Source organism: Hoplias malabaricus, chromosome 12, assembly GCF_029633855.1.
Source record: "Hoplias malabaricus isolate fHopMal1 chromosome 12, fHopMal1.hap1, whole genome shotgun sequence".
NCBI lineage: Eukaryota > Metazoa > Chordata > Actinopteri > Characiformes > Erythrinidae > Hoplias > Hoplias malabaricus.
In genome coordinates, this window is record NC_089811.1 from 11,458,329 (window position 1) to 11,482,624 (window position 24,296).

Below are 24,296 nucleotides of genomic sequence, written 5' to 3' on the forward strand. Positions count from 1 at the left end.
GTACCCTCAACCCTCAATTAGCTTTAGGCCATGGCCCCAAAGGTCCACAATGACATGGACTGTAATCTTGCCAATGTGTATTGATTTAATTGAATTGATAAATATTATATAATCAGTGCACAGGCTGTACCCCATTGGTCCATTCGTCACAAAATGTCTGACATTTAAAATGACATCAAGAGATGTTAAAAATGCTTCTTTCTGGTCCCATAAAGAGATACATGATTTATTTTAAGAGTTAAATTATTGCCAAAAAATAAATAAATAACACACAAGGACCCTCTATTTCCCTCAGAAAGACCCTCCTTTGTCAAATGAATAAACAGGTGCATGGCAAACAAATGAAAAAAGAGAAGTGGCTTCACTGAGAACAGGTGGCTTTTAAAATCCAGGGTTTATTTCTGATATTCTACCATAAAGAGGACGAGGAGGCGAAGGAGGGGGGGAGCTATTCTGAGGCGGTCTATGACCGTGCTGGACGCTGTCAGGGAGATCAGGTGATTATCGCGGCATGCCGGACAAGGTGAAACCGAGGCGGTCAGCATCTTTGACAGAGCTTTTTATGACATCATGTCTCCAGATTAAAAATGCTGAGATCAGACCGTCGCCTCGTGATGCAGCAATAAGGGCTTCTGGGGAGAAAGAAAACCACTCACCTACGCTCCACTGGGGGCTAATCTTATACAGTACACTGCCTGAACATCTTCAATATCCCCTTAAATGGTCTAGTTTCCTGAAGGTATACCTTAAGGGATATTAAGACCACTTGACTGAGCTGTGGAACAGTGGAGCTGTGTTCTCTTGAGCTTGATTCCTGTTTGTGATCCAGAACTAATCATCCAACATGTGTAGATCCTCATAGACATTTTCCAGCATCTAGTGTTTAGGCCCCGGATTTAAGACGAAATGTAGAAAGCTCCACCCCCGTGACATGAATGGTTCTGTCCTAGTGACATTTGAGTACGTTTTTTGCACGGCAGAGTCTAATCGATGAAGACGACACTTGGCATTTAATAATTTCAGCTGTGACCCGTTTTCTACAAACAGACACACACACACACACACACACACCCGCAGACACACTTGCGATCATCTTTGAACGCAGGAACGGCTGCAGTGTATTCTTGGCCACAGATTGCGCAGGAATGCCTGCGACACCTTACATAGCTGCCGTGTTTGAGATGACCCCCTCCCCACCACACAACACCACCCTGATCACCCCACTGTCCCCACCTTCCCTCATCAAGTTCAAAAATAAACGAGACAGCAGATTCCTCACCCTGCGTTCCTGGGGAGGAATGCGAATGAGGTATGATGCAAGGCCTGTGAAAGAGAGGAGTCCCCCAGGAGGGGAGGTCATGGCGCGGCAATGAAATGCCCCACACACACACACACACACGCACACACAGTAGACTCATGCACCTGGCTTGCTGTGGCATGCTAGCATGCTAGTAAATAGGATTCACAGTTCACATTTCTTCACTGTTGTTCGATGGGAATACCGTTTTCCCCACATAAATATGAGTGTATGTGTTAGCTAGCATTACAACTGACATTGATTGTACTGTGCAAATATCTGAGACCACCTGTCATTCCCTTCCTTTCCAGTCCAAAAACAAAACAACAGTAAGTTATTAATTTATCCAGTGCCCTCTGTGTGTACAGGGTTATAATCAGTGAACCCAACTGCATAAGGTCATGAAAAGATGAGTTTAAATAATAATAATAATATTAATAATAATAATATATAAAGAGAAATTGGGCCATGCAAGACCTGGTGGACAAAACAGTCACTGTTAACCATCTATGAAAGTTGTGTACTTGTCAAAACACCCATACTGAGAAAAGGAAATAGACAGGAAAGAAGACAATGGGCAAATCTAATAAAAGTAGCAGAAGAGTAACAAAGAAGCTTCTATTGGTGCTTTTCCACTTCATGGTACCTGCTCACTCGTGGGTCAAAGGGAGCAGATTAAGGACTAAACCGTGACGTGTAAACCGCAAATCGCAGACTGGCCTGAAAGAGTTTCCCCTGTACACCATGCAATCTCTAAATCGTTGTCTGTAACAGGTACAGCAGAGATCATAATGGTAACTGATGAAATTACATCATGGTCTGTCAAAGAGGTCCAAATGCTTCTTCAAATGGTGGCCAACAAAAAAAAATTCCAGTGAGAGCTGGATGGTGCAACAAGGTAAGAAAAAACTCTATTGATCTGGCTGAACTAATGCATGGCTACAACATTAATACATGATTAGAAAATGTCACCACCACCGTTGCTATGGTTTTCAAAGCCGACTGTTCCTGGAGATGACAACCCCAGCTAAGTTTCGAGGGGAGACTTAATTGAAAAAAAACAAAACAAAACAGGTACCAGGTACCAAAAAGCAAGCAGTGTTGAGTAGTGTAGGTACCATGCAGTGGAAAAGCACCATACGACTTACTGGCCATTTGTAAGGAACATTAAATTAAAAGAAGTAGGGTCTTTTACTATTGCACGTTACTGTACAGTGTAAAGGACTAGAAAGATATCCCTTGAATGTCTGCAACTTACCACAGAACATTCAGTGGTTTAAACTGGATTTACCACTCCTATCCTAAATCAAGCCCTGGATTCTTTGCCTTATAAACTTAAGCCTGTCAAAAGGAAGAAAACATTTTTTACTGTTTGTCATGGCTTTTAAATGGATAACTAAATGGAAAATGAGGGAAAAAGTGGGGGTAAATAATCAAAAAGCAAAGAATGAAAGAAAGGGGACAAAAAAAATACATGTGGCAAAAGGGATAACTTTGGGGGTGAGGATTAAAAAAAGAATTGTCTAAATGTGATATACCTGTGTGCTCATATTTGTGTCTTAGGAGGGAACTGGTCTTCTGGAATGTTTTGTCGCACAAGTCACACGCGTACATACCACTTTCGGTCTTCTTAATCTTCTTCCGGGCAAGCAGCGATTCACTGTCTGTCAGGTCCTCCAGCCCTGACAGATAGTCCCCTGTGCTGTCCAGTAACTCCCCCTGCAAAAGAGACGGATTTTAGGCGCAGTACTTTGAGGGCAGTAATCCACACCTGCTACCTCAGGGGGAGACACCCTCTGTTGCATGTTTGATCCCAAGTCTGGACAGAGCTTATCTCCCCAACCTGTGTAAGACGTTTATCGTCTGTACATGTCTCTAAAAAAGAGGCAACATATGGGCTTTTCCAAGTCTTTTTTCAAATGGTCAGGAGCTTAGTGTTAGAGCACAGGTAACCCTGCAAAAGATCTTAAGATCTACTAATGGCTTTAGGTTTTTACGTTACAAACAGATCTTAAATTTGTTGAATTAGTTGCATTGCAAAATCAAAATTTCATAGGTTTTTCTTAACAGACAGGGGCAGATCTCATTTACCTGGAAGCCTGGTTTCCGTTGGTATTTTCGTCGCTGCTGCATCTCGGCAAAAGTGGCTGCTCCTGCCGCATAAGTGTAAGCCATGTGTGGAAGAAAGCCCATTGGATCAAGTCCTGCATAAGGCCTCAGTCCGGGGATGCTGGCTTGTGCAGGGGACATGAAGGTAGGTGGTGGAAATGCCCCATGAGGTGGTAGTGAGGTGTACATAGGACCCCCACTGAATGGGTTGATACCAAAGATGGGACTAGAGCTTTTGTCCAGCTGGCTTTCATTGCTCATGTTGTTGGACCCGTTGAACTCCTTCTTGATGTGGGCTAAGTCCAGAGGTTCCGTTCCCTGTTCCCGTGTTGCGAGGTCACCATTACGGTCTATGTTGAAACCGTTTGGTTTAGGCCTCCTGTCCGCCTTGGAGAATTGTTTTGGCAAAGACAAGTCCAGTGGTTCGCCATGGGCATCCTCCGATGCGAGGCTGTTAGGGGTGTAAGAGCTGCTGTGAGAGTGTTTTGAAGACGTAGATGACAAGTTCAAGGGTGAGGGGGTTTCGCCTCGCAAGTGGTCCACTGAGTCAAGCTTTTCATTAGTCTGTCGGATGCCTGTAAACGGATGGTGTTTGGAGACCCGGTGACCTGAGTCACCGTTGGTGGCACCTTGGAGCTCAGCCATGGAGTCACTATACTGGCCCAGGGAAGCAGGTGACCTTGCAAGTGCTGAATCTCTCGCCAAGCCATGGTTGTTATCCCCGCTGCTCCTTTCAGGAGGTGGGGATCGTTTCCTAGGAATGGCATGGAGAGACTGAGCCTTCCACTGTGCAAACCACTCCTTCACAAACTCTTGAGAGAGACCAACCGCGATGGAGATCTTCCTCAGTTCCTCTGCATTGGGCTCAGTGTTCATGGCAAAGTAAGCTTTCAGTACCGACATGTGATCTTTGAAGGGGTTGACTGGGCTAGTGGCATTCCTGTCTGGCAGAGATGAAGATACCAAGACAGCATGTTGCTCTGTGCCAAACATGCCTCTGCGACTACCTGGTAAGGATTCATTAGGTTTCAGAACTGCCTTGATCTCTTCGTTCATTTTGCAAAGGTATCGCTCATGCTGGTGCAAGGGAATTGGGCCAGGGAAGGTCTCCTTGCAGTATTGGCAAGAGAATGGCACATACTGGGCATCCCTCTCTTGCTTCTTCTCCTCAGATTCAAGATCCATAATATGACAGGGTCTCTCCTTCTTAATGTCAATCTGCCTCTTAGAGTCTTCGGTCAAGCTTTTCAAACAGGCTTTGGCCTCATTGACCTTCTCTAGTGTGTAGTCGATGATGCTTTTGGTAGGACTGCCGTGTCCACCCCCAGGAAACCCAGGTTGGGAGGCCAGGGCCAGCTTCTGCTCTTCCATTTGGGAGCCCAGCTCCTTCATGTACGCCCTCAATCTGGAGATCTCTTCTGGGTTGCTGTCCAGCTTCTGACGGCACACAGTGTTGTCCACAATCTGCAAGACCCGTTGAACCTCATTCAGGTTGTTGCCTAAGCTTGTATAGCCCAATGCGTGTGACTCTAGTCCCATAGCAAGGTGTGGAAGGGCATTCTGAGATGGATTAAGCATCCCTAGGGGGCTCCCTCCACGTCCAGCACCATTCAGAAAAGCCCCGGTCCGGAATTCCGGCTGTGATGCCATCAGGAGTCGGTACTCGTTGAAATCCATGGGCTCAGCTTTTATTTCAGGGTGGGCTGTTGGATCCTGCAGGCTCATGGACCTGCCGTTCTCCAGTTTGTGCCGGAGCTGAGCCAGTGCAGGGGAGCCTGGAGATGAAGCGGCGGAATTTGGAGAGGATCCAGCTTTGGCACTGACACCGTGGCGTACCCGTCCATTTATGGAGATGAGGCCGATGCACTTCTTACTGCTAATGTGGGAACTGTAAGAGCCGGAGTGGGAGAAGCGCTTCTTACAGTTGGAGCATTCATACGGCTTCTCACCTAAAGAAGCAATTAAAAAAAAAAGCAATTAAACACTTGTGCCATCCAATGAGGAGGATCTGCATATGATCTTTGTGACATACGTCACAATGTCAACACCTCACAAATTTACAAATATTGACAGGACTAGCTACTCACCACTGTGGATACGGAGGTGCTCCTTTAGATGGTGCTTGTATTTGAAGGCTTTTCCACACTCTGTGCACTTGAACTTGCGGTTGCCAGCCCCTTCGTTCATCAACTGCGGCTATAGGGAAGACAGGGACAGAGAGAATATTTTATATGAAGAGGACCGCAGGCTTTTTCTAGCATAGCCCCACAGAAAGCCCACAGGGTTTAAAAGGAAACTAAATATAGATGATCAAAACCTAAGAACCATTGCAGATTTGCATAATATCATTAAGGTGTGTCAATTAAGGTGTGCGTCAGAGTCTCTCGCGCAATTAATAGACAAGCGGCCCATAATCCTTGAAGGAATTGGTTTTGTGTGGTTAATTAATGGTGCTTTTTTACCTTTCATGTCTTTAACGTGTGACCAGTTAAGAATACACTCTCATCTTCAAAGGTTCAGCAACTAGATTTAAAGAGCTGAGTGTGGGATGTGTCTCAGTGCAGCTAACTCAAAGTTAAACGTAGGTGCGTTTCTTGCATTTGCAATTCAAATCTGGGCCCCAGATGCACAACAAAACAACCATGCTGACTCTCACACCCCACTCACAGACACAAAGGTCTGAGTAAAAAAAAAAAAACGTGGGAGTCTAGGATTGCACATCTGACCACTGCAGTGTACACAGACTTTACTTGCACGGAATTCACTCCTCCAAAGGTTCATCGTTAGTGGGAGAGCGTAATGTGATAACCGGACTCTTAAGTAGCTCTGGGAATTGTGTATCCATGCAAACTAGCAAGGTGAACTGGAGAAATAGCAGCCAAAGCGTTTAAAAAAATTACCTGGAGAGCAAATAAACAAACATTTAAAGTCATTTAGGGATTAGGATACATGAAATCACCACAGGAAAAAGCCATCTGGACATGTTTAAGTCAGTCTGGAGAGGTGTGTTTGTATGTGTGTGTGTGTGTGTTTGAGAGAGAGAGAGAGAGAGAGAAAGAGAGAGAGAGAGAGAGAGAGAGATTAAGACAGATAAGAAGCCAAGGTGGGCAGACCATTCAGACGCTTTTGCAATGTAGCTTCAAAGTTTGCCACCTAAGATATCCTGCTTTAATCCAATTACACACTCATTTACGACGTTAAAAAAACACACCTTCCACCTAAATCAGCCCGTATAACCTGCCAAAACTGCCACTGAGTCTCGCTGCCAGTCTCGCCACCCTGAGATCCACGAGGACGAGTGAAACCAATGTCAGCGCTGGCCGCATGTTTGGAGTTTTGATTCCACTCCAGCAGCAGCTGATGCAGAAAAAGTCTATAGAACTCAATGTGCTAGAACATCCCACACATGCCTCGCCGTGGGCGGACACACAGGGGAGGACGACCGTGCACAGCTGTGGCTTCGGTGCAAAAGATCTGCATTTTAAGGAGGCTCCAGAGAAGAGTGCTCAGTATGAGAACGCAGACCAGCCAGAAGCTGGCTCCATACTTCAGTCACACGTTTATTAATTGTACAAGTAAATATTAAAGCCTTTTATGTGTAACATATTGTGTTTCAATATTCAAACACTGAACAAAATATAACCTAAAAATGTAGTCATTTGAAAATGGCGAGGGTGAAAAATTAAACTGTCACTGCGTTTGTTATGAGTTCCCTCAGGAAAAAGTTTAGACAATTTAAAGTTGGTGCATATTATTAATACTTACTTTCAATACTACACCACAGTTACCATAAATTGACAAAAAAGCATCATATGAAAATATGAAATCTAAAATACTTTCTATGTTTTCTACAGGTTAAAAATGTGCTATGAAATCAACTGATAGGCACAAACCACATTATCGCATACTGAGCGGAAGATGTGGGGCCAGGTCAGAAATCTGGGCTCACCTGGTCTCTGGCCGGCTTGTGGGTTGCCATATGACGTTCCAGCTGCGTGCGGTAAGCGAAGGTGTCACTGCAGAGCGGGCAGGGGAAGCTCTCCTCGTTCTTCTCGTGCCGGTACTTGATGTGTTCCTTGAGGGAGGTCAGCCGCTTGTACCCCCGGTCACAGTAGGGGCAGGTCAACAGTTGGGCAAAGTCATCTGGTGTCCTCAGTGCCAGATCTGGACAAAAGCGAGAGGAAGGGCCAAAGAGGGAAGAGGGAAGAAGGAGGGGAGAGGTCAGCAAGATCAGCAAATGTGGGACACATGGGCGCCAGGTTTAGATGCAGGTCGTCGTTTTGGGAGCGGGATTTTGCGTTATGAGTTAAGTGAAATCATCTCGGAACCGGAGGGAAGCAGCAAGTCTGATGCATAATCAACCGAGAAGAAGCCGAGGTCCTCAAAACAGAGCACGTCTCATAATATAAATCCTCAGCATGAATGGGTGACACTGGGTACTGTACTAGGTCTCGTTTGAGTTGTTTCTTGGGTACAAACTGGGTCACGTAGTTATTTTTACAAGGTATTTGTACAAAATTGTGGTGGAAATATATTTGTGGGTAATAAAATTAACACTACGTAGTATTTCTACCATGAAAATAACAGATTCAAAATCATTGGGATGCTTCACTGACCTGTAATAAGGAGAATAGGACCTCTGTCCTTGCTACTCTGGGCTCAGCACTGCAGAAACTGCACTATATGGCTTTTGGAGCCTGGGAGGAAAATAATTACCTCCTTCGATTTCAGGAAAGTGCTGTAAAGTGAATTACACTCTGCAGTTGTAGGGGGAGCCCAGGAGCAAAAATACCTGATCTTAACTAGTGTTACTTTAACTGAAAATTGGACAAGTAATATTTTAAGTCTTTTAATCAATTGAATTAGTTAAATTCTTGATCATTTTACAGGTCATTTCATTCAAATATAACTACGAAAATAATTAAAACATCAGGTAATGTCTCCTTTTAACAACTCTCAAAACTCAAAAGATCTCAGTACAAGTCCCTTACCATTATCATTGTCCTCCTGCCCATTGGCCTCTGGAGTGCCCAGCCTTGTGCCCTCCTCTGGGTCTTCTGGGTAGATTATAGCCGTGTCCCCACGTTGCAGGTACTCAACGATGCTGGCTGGATGACCCTCACTTTCTTCAAGCTTCCTTTTCCCAAAGAAGCTCTCCAGCTCAGAAGTGGCATCGATACCCTTAACTGCACATGAGAAGTGAGGAAAAAGAAACAAAAAAGAGAGAGAAGCAGAAGCAGAGCCATCAGTTTATGTTCCATGTCACTGAAGAAGAAAAAAAAAAAAAAAAAAAAAGCCCCATCTGGACATCAGAATGTCAACCGCTCTAAATGTGATGGAGTAGTGGATGGACCATTAGGAAGCCTTTAAAGGTGGAAGTATTTATTTAAGTTACAGTGTAATGGCCACTTCAAAGACGAATAGGAGCCAGTGCGATGGTCCAGCCACTCTTTGAGCGTCCTCTTGCATGTTGGAAAGGGCTTTATACATTTGCAACATTGTGGATAATTGGTTTATGCGTCAATTAGGCTCGCTGGGGTAACCGATCTCACTTTGCATGGCCCATCGTATTCTTAAATTCAGACCCAAATCTAATAATGACCCATGCGTTATGTGTAATTGTGCAGAAGGAGGTTTTACGATAAACACTAAGATGTTGTGCCGATTCCAGTTGAAAGATACAGGACAAGAACTGCATTGTGTCTAAAAGGGTATAGAGATCCTTGGTTAATAGGATTTTTAATAACTGTACGTATAAAACACATTAAACTATATAACTGCTAACCTTCAAACATGTTGTAGTTTGACCAAAGCTGGTGTTATTTACATTGTGCTTAAGTTTCGCCCAATAGAATGGGTCCAAAATCATTTGGAATAAAGTATTTCTTCATTAACACCTATTCAAATTTAAGAAGCTACATTTTTTTTGAAGACACAAGGTGTTTGTCTTTTGACAGCTCTGAAACGGTGAACCACAACACTGTGGCCTAAGAAAAAGCAAATGAAATTTTTATTGTCTCATTGTAAACCAATTGGAGAAGTACATGGACAGAACAAATCCGATTTGGCCACAAACTCGATTTGGCGGGAAAATGTGATTTGCACTGCACTCTCGCTCAACTTACAAATGTTTACTTTCCATCTCCTCCTGACACGCGTGAGGCTTGGATTATCTCGCATGCTTGTGTGTGTGCGAGTCTGTGTTGGTTTATGTGAAATGCCAGGACCAAAGCCCAGAAAACACACTCACTTTTCAGGACAACGTTTTCCAAACTAATGTTTTTTTGAGTAATTTTTTATTCCAAAAATTAAAGTTTCAGAATTTGACTTTTGGTTGCTGAGGTTAAGGTTAGGGTTAGGTTTAGATGCAGCGTTTATGAAAAGTCTTAACATGTATAGAACTGTGTGTGTGTGTGTACCTGTGTGTGTACATGTATCAAGGATATATCTCATTTTGGGGACTTCTCATTTACTCACACACTGTGGGGACCTGTCTAATTTGAGGGGACCACCAGCTGGTTATATTTTAAGGTGAAGTCGTGTTTTAAGCTTGGGTTAAGGTCAGGATTAGGGCTATGTTTAGGTTAACGCTAGTAGTAATTATTGAAACGTTAACAGCAAGTCTCCAAAAATGAATCGAATCTATGTAATGTCCCCACAATACACAGATACAAGATTGTGTGTGTCTTTGCATTTGTGTTTGTCTCACCCACGCACACAGACTCCAGCACACATGGGCAAATGTCACAAGTCTGTGACCACCTGGCCAGCCCACATTTGGATCCATAACCAATAAATGGATCCCATCGATGATTCAGATATATAAATAAATAAATATAAATCCTGGGTTCTCATTTCCCAAAGTGGGGGCATCCTGTGTTTTTTCATTTCAATTCCCTTAAAAAATAATAATAATATATAAAAATAATAATAATAATAACGACAGATGAAAAGCGGTTCTGCAAATGATGTGTCTAATGCGCAAAACCGTAATAAGGTTAACAGGGAACTTGGCACAGAGTGTAAACCCACCGCTCTGGGAGGATTAAAAATAGCTGGTGGCCACCAAGGAGAACCCATGGAGTGAGAAACATACACACACACACACACACACAGCGTGAAGACGTGGGCTCACCTGTACCATTTCCAACTCCATGGAGAGAGACATCAGGGCTCAGAGGATTGTATTCATCCTTCCTCTCCTCTGGAAAGAGAGAGGGAGAGAGAGAGAGAGAGAGAGAGAGAGAGAGAGAGAGAGAGAATATTAGAGAATGCTGGGCTTAAAGGAAACCACAAACTCGAGCATCCAAAAAAGAAAGGAGGACAGACCACATAGCGTAAATCAAGTGCTAACGTCAACCTTCCAGGCTCCGTTATGTCTCGCAATGTTTTTTTGTGTGGTGGCAATCAATAAAAAACAATTACTGCTTGTAATATAAGTGTGTGAACTTGTTGAACAAACTAGAAACAGCAAACTGATATGTTGACATTTTGGCTTGAGCACTGTATAAAATAATTTCGGTGCTGCGTTTGTTGTTGGATGCACTGAGCTAGTGCACGCATATTGAAGCTGTCCAACCAAAATCATGCAATCTTCAAAATGGTAACTCTACAGGAGAAGGGAGGAACCTTCTTAACATTCAATTGAACTCATTGGTCAATTCGGGACAATTCTATTGGTCCATTCATCATCAATCCATAAAAATGGAGATTACATGTTTATTTCTTAATAGTAGTATATTTATTATTGTTATTATTACAAATAAAGGCAACTGAGCTGTGAAGTACACACCAGTTGGCATGTTTTGAAATGGGCTACATTAACCCTTTGTTTGCTAAATAGTGAGCCCCAATTGATCAGCAGTGTTTAAGCTCAGACCTTGCCAGAAACTGATCTTACATTTCCCATCAGTCAGCTTCGTCATACATTCACATATACAGAGATGTATGTCGTCATGTTCATTTAGTGATTCTCAAACCTTTTCTAGTGTCTTCTAAAGGTTCTTTATTTTTAAGGTGGTACCCACTTCCTGCTCTTGGTTGTTAAAGTTGAAAGACTTTCACATTGCTTTTTTTCCAGAGAATGATTAAGAGTGAACCATCCGCAGCCCTTCTCCGTAATCAGAGCTTCAGAAATGGAGGTATTTGGGTGAGGACTGGAGTGGGGTCTGAGGGGACGCTGCTCTAATAGTGATGCCATTGTGTTTGGGCCTGCTCATGTGACCTCTTACCGGCAGTCACAAGTATCATAAGCTTCCCCCTCGAAAAGGAGGATATACAGCACCTCGGCCACAAGCGGAGAGGAAAACTAGTCAGTATTCCTCACACACACACACTCACAGAAAGAGAGACACACACACACCTCCCCAGCATTAGCGCTGTTTAATTTCTGAACTGCTAGCCACTTCCTTCCTCATTATCTGCTCATGACAACTGAGAGCTTTTTTGAAGTCCCTCTCTCTCTCTCTCTCAAGCACTCTTTCTCCTTTCTCACTTCTCTCCTCTGATTTGAAAAAAGAAAAATATCTTTTCAAATTGCACCTCCAAAAGAGAAACAGAGAACGGCGAGATTGAGAAAGAGGTAAAGAAATAGAGAAAAGAGAAAACCGAGAGAGAGAGTGAGAGAGAGAGAGAGAGAAATAGAGAAAAGAGAGAAAACCAAGAGAGAGAAAGAGAGAGAGAGAGGGGGATATTTTAAGAAGTTAAAAAATTCTCTAGTCGGCTTAGAATACTTCCACTTTTTAAAGTTGGGAACAAACAAGTCATTTGCTAATTGGGGTCTCGCCTTTGCGAAGCCCCTGTGAATGAGATGTTTTCCTTCTGCGGAGGACAGATAAATGTTCAAGGCCTGGAGTCTGCGCGGATATCCCCCCGGAGCTCACTCCAGTGGAGTGCTGTGCTCTCCCATGAGGTGCTACGCCAGCGATTAGCCAGAGTGAGGATATTTGAGGGTCACAGGAACGGCCTGGCCTCATGTGTGGGAGGTAAACTGCCCTGCAGTTACTGTCAAAGCTGAGGTAAAATGATACCAACAAGCCCTGCTAGACAGTTTCCTCGAGAGACAAAATGGTTGCATTATTGGCAGCTCAGTTCTGCTTGGAGTGGTTGCAGTTCATGTTTTAGCGCAGTAGCCTTGTGATTTGGAGCACTGTAGCTTAACACCCTTCTGATGTGGTGAAAATAGATAGTTTGATGTTGTGGTGATAAACTTAGTATCATTACAATATAATCGTTCAGCTCGCTAGTTTAGTTTTAAAACTAGCTACATATTTTTTACACTAAGCAAATAACAGCTAGCACAATAACACTGTTAGCCTCTCCTTAAAAAATCACTGTCAATAGAAAGCAATGTTATAGAACACATTTAGAGCATTCCACAGTTGGCTAGAGTGGTATAAAGACCCTCAGGTGGACCCAACTAACTAACTAACTAACTTATTTGGAATGGAACTAACTTTTCAACATTAGCATCTGAGCTAACTTATTTTTAGCATGGCTGAAGGCAATCAAATCCTCACAAAAATGTGCCAGCACCTAACCTACAGCCTTCCTAGAAGAGGACAGGCTATTAATGCAGCAACGTGGCTACCAACAAATACCAAATAAATGTTGGACAAATGCATTAGCCTTACCAGCACAAGCTAGTCTATCTGCTACTATGCTGTTTGGCCTATATGAAGTGCTAAGTCAATGTTTACTGGCAAGCATACCTTGAGAAAGAGGAAGTTCTAGGGTATAGCTGTCTGTGATGATTCACTCAACAATCTGATGTGTCACATTTAGCCACATTTACTGAGGCAAGCCGAATGATTCTGATGCTCAAGTACTTAATTAACATCTAAAAATACAGCCTATAGGCTATATATATACATATTTTTTTGGCTCCATTTCATGCACCTGACTGTTTTGCACAAAACAAATTAGCTGTGAGAACTGGTTTCATCGCAGGGATGTTGTTGTATTGTGCTGCTAATTGGGATGTGGGTGAGTCTGGCATCCATTTTCACAGAATTGGGCTAAACACAGCCCGACTCTACAACCTCAACAGTATTTTGTTTTAGGGCTTTGCTGTGTTGTGAATGGTGTAGGTTACTGGGTACTATCATCACCCTCCACACTGCAGGGTAGGGTTTGACTCCCAGGTTAGACAGGAATGCTACACCACCCTTCATCAATAAATGTCCTTGGGCAAGACTCCTACATCTGTATCATGATTAAAAACCATAAGCTTTGGATAAATGCCATAAACGTGAATGTAGGAACGTGACACTAAGCCATTAGCCGAGACGGATCGCTGGGGATCAGACGTTTAAGGAAAAGTACAACGAATTACGGGAGAGCCACTTGAGCTCACCCTCCACTCCATAACTGTCAGCAAGACCCGGAATATTGAGGAGGCCATTATGCATGCAAATGGCTATCATAATGCTAAAAATTTCATTTAAGGCCCTTAATGAGGCCTTGGCCAGGCAGCCCCACGCTACATAATGTCTCTCAGATCCTAATTAAAAGAATTTGTCTTTGGAGCCTCGCTGGCTCTGGCCTTGTCATTTAAGTTGATCGCTTTTGCAAAGGGGAAAGAGTGAAAGAGTGAAAGAGTGAGCCAGGAAAAGAAGGGATGGGCGGCTAAAATGATGCCTTTGAGGTTATGTGTAACCAACTTGGCCCTGTGGGTAAGACATGAGTTCCATTGCACCGTAAGACATCGCGCCCATTTCCTACAACTCATAGCTGTGTGACATCTGGCGTATATTTTAGCTTCAGCACTGCAGTCAATCTACCAGATTTCACTGGGTTTGGCTCGACAGGAGCTAGCTGGCAGGCTTGAGTAGTTTTTCCAAGATTTTCCAAGTTCAAATTAAAGATAAAGTTAAAGCTGACGATTGAATTATATACACTCTCATGCGGGACCACTTGTCTGCTCGTGTTAACAAAGATCCAGCCCCTTGGACTCAGAGGAACTCTGAAAGCTGACAGGATGAAGTTAACTCCTACCAGGAGGAACTGGGCAGCCTTGTCCTTCAGCAAGGGAGCAACTTACACCCTGCAGAATTTGCAAGAAATGGGATACCAACCAAGTTTGCCCAATTGATAGAGCCCCCGGTTCATAACGCAAAGGCAGTTCAAATCCCACATTTGTGTAGTTGAGGGTTCCCCAACACTTGGACATGTAGCGGACATACTATCCTTAAAGGTGTCATCTACTACGCTTTTAGGCAAAACTCTACATATGAATTATAATATGATAAAGACGTCTTAAGCTTGCTAATCCTGCTATACATGGACACCATTCCTCACCTGTGCCGTTGAGGTCACCATGGCGCCAGATGTCCCTGCTTTCAGCTTCTTCGTCTCCGCGGCAGGACAGCAGAGCATGGGCCACTCGGGGCGAGGCCTCCAGGCTGGGGACCCCCAGCGGACTGCCCTCCCCCTCGGAACCCAGCAGCCTGTCTTCATCCTCGGAGCCAGAACCAGCCTCCACCACACTCTCATAACTCAACACTGCAGAAAGAGAAAGAGAAATAACAGACCGTTATTATCACCATCAACAACCAGTCATTTTCATCCACATGGCATTTTCACAGCTCGGACTTGTGTGGAACGCTGCCACAGTGATGTGCTGGTTTACATAGGTATGACTCGACAATATGAGGCTTATATGGTGGCTGAGGGGTTTTAGATAAGCAAGCAACATACAGATATACATACAGTGCAAAAGTTTGAGCACCTATAAATAAATCAACATATTTAATAATATATCGAAATTGTAACTATACATTTCCAAACAAACGCCAGTCCATCAAATTTTCAAGTCTGAGACTCGAACACCTCCTGTTGTCTTTTTTTGTCCCTGAGGACATTTCTTCCATCTCTAAACTCCAAAATCCCACATGCCTTTCAAGCTGTGTATTTGCACTTCCAGTGAAAAATCCACATCATGACAACAGTGTGGCATCCATATTTATTTAACCCCTTAAACTCCATACTTGAGATCATTTTTCATCTACTATCAATTATTTGCTGTAAATCCTAAGATTAATCAGTCAGTTATGTGGTGTGATATTTAACTGTGACCCCAGGGTTATGGTAAACATGAGGGAACCTTTTGATCCCCTGTTTTTTAAAGCCAAAATCTGGGAAAATGTGCCTTTGTAGGAGGAGAGTTTGTTGTTTTTGCGACAGAGGCGAGCAAGGACAAGCCCAACATGGGCAATTAGGTTCACATCGCACCATTCCAGCTACTTCCCACTCCCTCTGGATGCTTGCCCGGCAGATAAGGGGCAGATAAGGTTGAGCTGGCGATAGACCGCTGCATTAGGGCCTGAGGAGAACTCCAAATGAACCCGAACGCTGCTCTCCCGTTCCCATGACGTCAGGCTCATTTGAATCATCGCACCTCACCCCCTTTGGATTCTGAACTCTGGGGAGATTGTTTGGTTAGACTGAACTTTTTCCTTTTCGGTTTAGAATGAGTTCCAGACTGGCTTTACTGATTTAATCTTGAGACCTTGAAAGGACTTTACTTCCATAAATGCATAACATAAATATTAGTTTCTTGACCAGGTTTAATTAACAGAACATTGGGCTACTATAAATGACTTACAGACCACTAATCAACCTCTTAAGATGGATTCACAGCTTTCTACCTCATAAGCACATCACATATTTAAACTCTGGCCAAATTCAGCTATGCATGCTCAAGGCCAAGGATGGGCTATAAGGGTATAAACCCTCTAATGCCCCCCCACCCGCCCAAATCTCTCAAAAATGATGACGTTGTGATCCAACGTCTGTTCCACTATATAGCTGAATGCCATGAAGTGCCATGTACCTGTATCTAGTCTGAAGCTGCTGCAGCAGCAAAAATACAAGCAAAACAAACTATGTTTCAATACCATAAGAAGAAATGTGAAAATGAGCCACCAACCTTTGGCCAAAATATAAATAACGTAAAAATAAGCCTGTGGTTAAAGGGCTTAACCCCCTTAATTAACTAAATACCCACAACGTGGGTGTATTTTCATTCCGTTTTTTCTTCCCTCGCAGATTCCCAGGCGGGGTTAAAGACCCCCGCCCCCTGCTCGCCTGAGAAGGGGAGGGGGGAGATTAGGCGGCACGTAGCCGATCATAATATGATCTTTGTCTGATGGGCGAGGGGACCGCATTTGCCAGAGCCAGGGACAACTGCGCAACAGGTGCAAATTAAAAGGGGAACCGTCCCAGGGTCCAGGGGATGGAGGGATGGAGGGATGGGTGCAAATACGCTGCGGCCGCTGGCTGAATACCAAAAGAGTGAGGGAGAGGTGGAATGGTGGAGGGGGTTGCGGAGGGAAATAGGAGGTGCGGGGGGCCGAGGGGCGTGGGACAAAAAGATTTCTTACTAAGAGGTGTGACCGGTGGGATTATTTAGGGGCGACTTGAGAAGAGGGGGGTGAGAAGAAGTCCCGTCCCCTCCTTTTGCAATGAAAGTGAGAAGGAGAGAGAGAGAGAGAGAGAGAGAGAGAGAGAGAAAAACATTAAGGGAGTGGTGGAAAATAAGACATAAGCAGCTCTTTGTGTGGTCTGGATATACCTTGGATGTATTGCAACTTTATCTCTCTCTCTCTCTCTCTCTCTCTCTCTCTCTCTCTCTCTCTCTCTCTCTCTCTCTCTCTGCTACTCTCGGCCAAAAGTTTCTGGACACCTGCTCGGCCAGAGAAGCCTATTAATAGTGAGCTTGTCTGCTTTTGCAACATCAACACCTTCCCTCTTCTAAGAAGGCTTTGTTGTAGACTGCTGTGAAGAATGATGGCATCACAAACATGTAATTACATGAATGGATCCTAATAGTTACAATGTAATTACCTATAATTACTCAAGTATAAATGGAAGATGACAAAATAGAAACACATCACCAGCTGTAACACAGTTATTACATGTGCTGTTAATGTGTAAATACACGGTTATTAGAGACACTTCATATAAACTGGGACCATATAGGACATAGTGTATATATCGTCCCTTGGAGGGGAAACCTCAGAGGAATGGTGGGAACGACTGGAAGAGAAAAAAAGAGGAAAGAATAGAGAAAGAAGCAAAGAAAGAAAGGGGCAGCACTAGGATGAAGAGAATGAAGAGAATGAATGCAGAGGTCAGGCAGTTGAATATTAATAATAGGCTGCTGCCACTAAGCTGTTGGACTTGAAGAGGAAGCATCACACATGCCCACACAAAGAGCCATCTACCTCTTCCTTTTACTTCCTCCTCTTTCCTCAGGCCAAGGTCTTTCTTTTTTTGCTGTCAGGAAAATTCCGAGCTGGATACAGAGTTCCAAATTATACGCCGTGAAGGCTTTTTAAGAGCGGTTATCTCTTTCAGCATTAGAGAGAGAGAGAGAGAGAGAGAGAGAGAGAGAGAGAGAGAGAGAGAGAGACTGCCTCTGTGGCTGAAACGCTTTCGTTTCCTCATGATCAGACGCCGCAAACAGAAACAGGAATACGTTCAGGTTTGAGGAATATCATGTGGCGGGAGGTGGAGAAAAAAACAGAAAAATATTTTTTTTCCACCTCTACACACCATCACGCTGTTTTCCTCAGAGGTCACACAGGCCGCCCAGGGTAGCGCAGATGTGACTGCAGCACCAGTTTTTGCAAGTGTGTGCATTGTAAAAAAAAAAAAAAAAGAATGCTTCAACACATGCCCTGACTCGCCACAACTCGTCTCACACCGTCTTTTGCCTCAGCTCCTCTAGTGTGGGCTACTGACTTGGACATGCCCATCAAATGCAGCCACTCGGTGAGGCTCCGCCCCTTCTGGAATCCTATTGGCCCACACGCCCACCCTGCTACTCAGCCAGCTGTCCTGCCTCGTAATGTCTGCAGTGAACGGCCCATTGTGCTCACCCCCAGAGACAAAGAGGCCACCGCTATCTCTCTCTCTCTCTTTTGCTCTCCTCCTTCCTCACTCGCTCTCTCTGTCTATAACCCCTCCCTCTCTCAAGCCTGTTGTCTTGCATTCTGAGCGTTAAAACCCCACCTATGGTCTTGTTATCTGTCTTCGGAGAAGGGACCTCACCCTAGTCCTGTGTGTGTGTGTGTGTGTGTATATTATAAAATATTATAGCTCAGCTGCCGATTGGTCAACACCAATAATAAACAATCCTTGCCAAAACCTAACAACATATCAGTCCACTATTTCCCCAAACCAAATTAAACCAAATACCTTGTCTGTGTCCAGTGTGAACTGGACTAAGGGCTCAAGCCCATTGCCCTTTCACATGATACTCCTTCCAAGTCATTTACCCTTCATCGACAGGTAGGTCAGCTCTACCTATCGTAGTCTATCGGCTTCCCATCCTCTCCACTTTGGACGCCAGATCTCTCAAAACTCCGTCAAGAAAAAGAACATTTACACCGTCCAGGCTGCCTCGCTACCTGAGCTCCAAAAGACAGTGGCCAGTCTGTGAAGCCAAGATCAGGTTACACCTCCAGCGCCTTGGCCACGTCTCCGTCCGCAAGTCTCCCGGCCATTATCCGCCTTCCCGCTGTCAGTGTCCATTGCACTTGGTGCGGGAGTCGGTACGTCTTCCCAGAAACAGGGCAGGATCAAGCGCAGGTAATTGGAAGCAAAGCAAAGGGAAGCACAGCGAGCGTCCGCAGGTATGTCTCAACCTTGTCCGCTACGGCAATGAAAGCAGCCTGGGCAGGCAGTGGAAAATAACTGCTCTCACTTCTCTCTCTCTCTCTCTCTCTCTCACTCACTCACTCACTCCCTCTCCTGTGCATCACCTGAGCGAGGGAGAGAAAGGAGTGGGGGGAGGGGAGCCGACTAGGTGAGGCAGCGGTGCATTCAAAAGGAGGTCGCTGCCTAGCGGCTACAGCCTGAAAACGATCCACATAAATCACAGTGGTTTAAAGGAGGAAGAGGAGAGTGATGATGTGGGAAGATACGTGTGGACGTCATGTAGACATGTGTTGATGTGTTGATATTTGATCGTGGTGTAGGTAAGACCCACTGAGCTGCGGTAGTCAGCATGGCCTAAACTGCCTCTTCAAATTAAAGGTGCCCCTTCTACCCCTTTTCCACCAGAAAGACCCAGCACCTTTCCACCAGGAGCCAATTATACATCATCAGCAGGGGGGGTGTTGTGGGCCAGTGCCAGATAAATGAACAGAGCCTTGGTGTATCCACTGTTTACAGCGAGTTCTGATGCACGTCTGTAAATGATACCGTGTTCTTAACGTCCGGCTTAGTTGTGAAGAGTGGAAACAGCTGAGAAAATGCCTCAAGTTGTGCTGGAAACACACAAGTGCTGCATTTTCCTACACAACATCAAACACAATATAACACTCTGCAAAGCTCCACTGTGGTATAACATTTCATTTGAGGCTCTGTGCTCTTTCTGGAGCTTCTTTATCTCGACACGCCCACAGACACCATCACGGTTCATGCTGAAAAACCTATCGTCTGTTCAAAAACTAGAAACTAACTTTCCTACTTCAGGAATCTGTTGGAAACTCACCAAACAGTTCCTTGTTTGTGGAAAATGTCTATGGGTGCCATAGAAGAACCAAGAAAAGCCTTTCAGAGGACAGTCTTAAAAGACTTCTACATAATACAAAGTGTCCATACTAATTTCATCCAGATGTCCAAACTGTAGAAGCCTTTTGTTATTCTTTATCCAACCTCACATGCTACTCATCATCGAGGATTCAGAGGATTTTGTTGTGAAAATATAACTAGCAAAACACAAACTATGGTGATTGTTTTTTTTCTTTTTTAACACTGGGCCTTGAGGGATTCATACTCCTCCAACCAACACTTGGCACTGGACATCGTGGCCACAAACTCATGTTCAATTGCTCTAGAGCATATTGTTGTATAGCTAGTGCATTATAAGGAGGATGTGGATGCTTGAACCACTTTAATTAGCAAAATTCACTCACTATAGAGGTCTGCACTAATGCTATAGTTATATACTTCTAAAATCCGTTGACGGCTACTTGACTGAGGCCCAGTGTTTGTATAAAGGCCGGCAGCCAGAGAGGTCAGCAGCCAAAGATGTGGATGGGGCACAGAAAGACTCCAGGGAGAGAGAGAGAGAGAGAGAGAGAGAGAGAGAGAGAGAGAGAGAGAGAGAGAAAGATAGGCTGCTTTTGTGTTACTTGTGGCCTTCAGTGCAAAATCAGCTATGCGTGAACCATTACGGTGAACCTGGACAAGCCCGAGTGCACCAGGGTGGGATACAGAGAAGCCTGTGTAGCACCTTTTCAATTGAATATTTTGCTCATAATAATAAGCAACATGTGCTAGCACGTTTCAAAAATGTACTAAATTTCCACTCAAAATTTATTTTAAAGTTAATTTCCCAAGAGATATTTATAAGAAACTAATGTATAAGTGTATAAATAAATCTGTGTGTGTGCGTGTGTGTGTGTGTGTGTACCTATGTGTGCTGTCCATAAATGGGGTCTCCCTGCCGTGAGGAGGCAACAGTAGTCTGCTCCTAATTGAATTAAAGTCCCATTTGTCTACTGGACCCCATGCAACAGGCTGAGGGAAGAAAAGGGATGAGAGAGAGGGAAGGACAGAGAGAGAGAGAGAGAGAGAGAGAGAGAGGGTGGGAGGGGGCTCCTAGGTTGGCTCATGCCGCCAGACGGCCCACCTTTCTCCCCCTCCCTCCCCTTCGCAGACCCACCATCTGTGCCCCACCGCATGCACATGTTACCCCTCTCTCTCTCGACAACTGTTCTGGGCCTCTACCAGTCACGCAGTGTGTGTGTGTGTGTGTGTGTGTGAGAGAGTGAGAGAGAGAGACTGAGTGAGGGGGCTTTGTTTATTACATATATAATGTAATACCGTATATTATATTAGTGTAATAAATTACAGAAAAGTATAATAATGTATTCACAAACACAAAACTAAACAAAATGTTTCATGTAGAAATTATTTTGCTGTTTTTGATTGTTTCTTTTTAAAAATAAAGTCTTATTTAGACATTAACATTAAAGAAATACATGCGAGGAACCCCGACACATTTATTAGCATCACCTTCGTAAACAGAGCCCTGTTCCTTCCAACTGTGTCAGTCAGTAGAGAGGAGCTCAGGCAGCGTCCTAAATATCACCATACTCCCAACATTGGGCACTTCACAGATAATAAGAGTAAGACCTCTACACTCTGGTAGTGCACTACTTTGATGAGGAAACTTGAAGCTTATAGTCAAATACAAATGGATTTACAATTTGACATACAACACACTCTGTTAGTGCAGATGGTATTACTTTTATGACCTACTGTGCACTACATAGGGTGTAGGGTGAAATCTGAGACTCAGCTTCAATTTCACTGTGGTGTGGAAACATCACTCACTGATGATCTCACATTTTTAGAAAAGGAGAACTATTGTATTAAACATTAAGCCAATTGAAGCAGACAGTTATCCTCCAAGAATCTGTTCCACTCTCAGAAGCTCGGTTCTGGTTGACTGGATATTTACCCAGTAAACATGGTGAAAAACAGTTCAACACAAGAATACATGGCTTCCACCAGTGAAAAGACACAGTTGCTGAAGGTTGTATATGACCTGTGTATGAATAACACAGATTCAGTCACAAGAGCAGAGAAACATAATGGAGATTTATGTGGTAACAGTTTTCCATTTGAAAAAAATGCTAATTTGGCTAACAGAGGGGAATGATCTTTTTCTCCTCATTTTGATCCCTTTTCTTTCCTGATGCAAAGAGACGATGGGCTTCTGTGGCTGAGATAAATATATCCATCTATCACATGTGTTTACATTCATGCTGTGCTACGAAAGCAGGTCCCCAAAATGGCAGTCACAGCAAAATATCACATGACTGAAACCTAAAAAAAGGAAAATAGTGTACGGTAATGTGTATTATAGTGTAGTACAGTGTTGTAACTGCAGTATAATACAGTAGAGTGGTTGTACAGTATAGTACAGTGGTGTATAGATTATTAGAGTAAAAACAGTACTGTATAGTAGAGTATAATATAATTTTGTGTAGTAAAATAGAGAAGAAGGGAGTAGAATACTGCATAGTACAACACAGTATAGTGTAGTACAACGTTGTGGAATAGAATATATAGTATATTAAAGTAGTGTAGAGAGAGGGAGCAAGAGAGAGAGAGAGAGAGAGAGAGAGAGAGAGAATGGCTAACTTAGCTTGCCCGAGGACCAGAAAAAGGCAAGAAACATACAGAGAATATGCCGAGAACACAATATGCTGCAGTGAGGAAGATAAAGAAACAAGGCTCTATCTCAACCTCGACGTCACTCAGGGCTCTCTCTCTCTCTCTCTCTCTCTCTCTCTCTGAAAATATATCCAAGGAAAACACACACACACTCACACACACACACACAAACACACACACACACACACACACACACTCCAAAAGTAGCTGCTACTGTCATAACCGTCTACAACCCTAGAGTTTGAATTATGGGCCTATTGATATTTCCCCTTTATTTTCATTAGGGTGTGTGTGTGTGTGTGTGTGTGTGTGTGTGTGTGTGATGCTGGGGGGGTGGAGTTAATATGGGTCAATTAATATGCAAATCTCCCGGCAGATGCTCGGTGGCTCTCAGCGTGTGATTGGCCCGTCGGTCACTGGCTGTTCAAACAGTTTCGCAACCAAAACAACACCAGGTTTCCCCCCACCGACGCGAAAGAAAAAAGAAGTGACAAGACCCCCTTCCTCTTTCCCCACTTCACCAAAAAATAAAAAATGCTGTGTCTTGTTCACCTAAAAAGGTTCCTTCCCTTTTTAAATTTTTCCTATGAGCCGGGTTCCTTTTTTATGTATCATCCTGGTCTCTCTCTTTTTTATTTCTTATTTATTATTATTTTTTTTTAATTTAATGGAAAATTGTAATCGACTATGCAAATTCTGTGTGGAAACCCACCCACTGGGTTAAGCAGCACATTTTGGACATCGTCTACGTGAGTCATGTATGAGTTTTATCAGTTAGGAAATATGAAAATTAATAATTTATTAATAAACATATTAAATACTGTTTCACAGGCCAGAATTTCCCCTCAGTATATATTATGCTCAACAAATAAACACTCAGTGTTCTCTAAAGAAGGTGTTTGTCCTTATTTTCACGTCAGATTTCTACAAAAAGAGGTGGTGCCAAAATCGTTGCAGACGTCCCAATATAGCTACCTACTGATATACATTTGTTACAGTATCTGAGCCAATTAAACTAATAACAAACAATAAACTAATAAACAATCAGAGAGTCGTCTAGGCAAAGCTATTGATTAAGTCTTCTCAGCCGTAAACACCTTTAAAAACTGCTTTTCTTTCAAAAGTCGAGGAGCAAGAAGGAGAAGGGCAAAGCGAGAAGAAGGTGAGAAACGCCGGCTGAGAGGAAACGACTTGGCTCTTGCCGAAATTGTGTTTCCTCACTCGTCTGCAGCGGTTTGGTCGAGCTACAGGCGAAGCTAAGGGCAGGGTCTCAAAGTGGAGGCTTTAAATGGACGTCCAGCGGACAGGTTGCTCATCAAACATTCATGTGAAGGAGTGGCACTAGCCATCCCTCCATCCCAACCCACAACACTCCATGCATCCTGACTGGAAAGCAGGGGCTTAAAGAGGCCGAGCCCCTCAGTTACGACTAGGGAAAAAGAAGACACAAACAAGTGGATGTATCTATCAAATCTGGCTACAACTGTGTTTTCACAGTGTTTTCAACTGTGTTTAACAAAAAGTAACAAACTTTCAATTCCTTGAGTCTCCAAAACTTTACACAGGGAGAGAGACAGCACTCATTTTTAACATTAATTACTACAATGTCAAAGCACACACATAATACGAGTATTCACAGTGCCCAACTGTTCAAATGCTAAATAATGTGTAGGTCAATGGACAATAATGAACA

General features: G+C 43.7%; 1 protein-coding gene across 3 annotated transcripts in view; it reads right to left on the reverse strand.

The window, feature by feature from the left end:
* zeb2a (zinc finger E-box binding homeobox 2a) overlaps positions 1 to 24,296 on the reverse strand; it is a 64,046-nt gene that overhangs the window by 3,824 nt on the left and 35,926 nt on the right. For 2 of the 3 annotated variants that reach the window (XM_066686530.1, XM_066686531.1), the window contains exons 3-9: positions 14,705 to 14,908; positions 10,542 to 10,610; positions 8,398 to 8,592; positions 7,356 to 7,570; positions 5,494 to 5,602; positions 3,389 to 5,355; positions 2,836 to 3,016 (exon numbers count right to left, since the gene is read on the reverse strand). In XM_066686530.1, coding sequence (XP_066542627.1) covers positions 2,836 to 3,016; positions 3,389 to 5,355; positions 5,494 to 5,602; positions 7,356 to 7,570; positions 8,398 to 8,592; positions 10,542 to 10,610; positions 14,705 to 14,908 — 2,940 coding nt within the window. The remainder of the gene's footprint in view (positions 1 to 2,835; positions 3,017 to 3,388; positions 5,356 to 5,493; positions 5,603 to 7,355; positions 7,571 to 8,397; positions 8,593 to 10,541; positions 10,611 to 14,704; positions 14,909 to 24,296) is intronic. The other variant, XM_066686532.1, reaches the window with a different exon arrangement.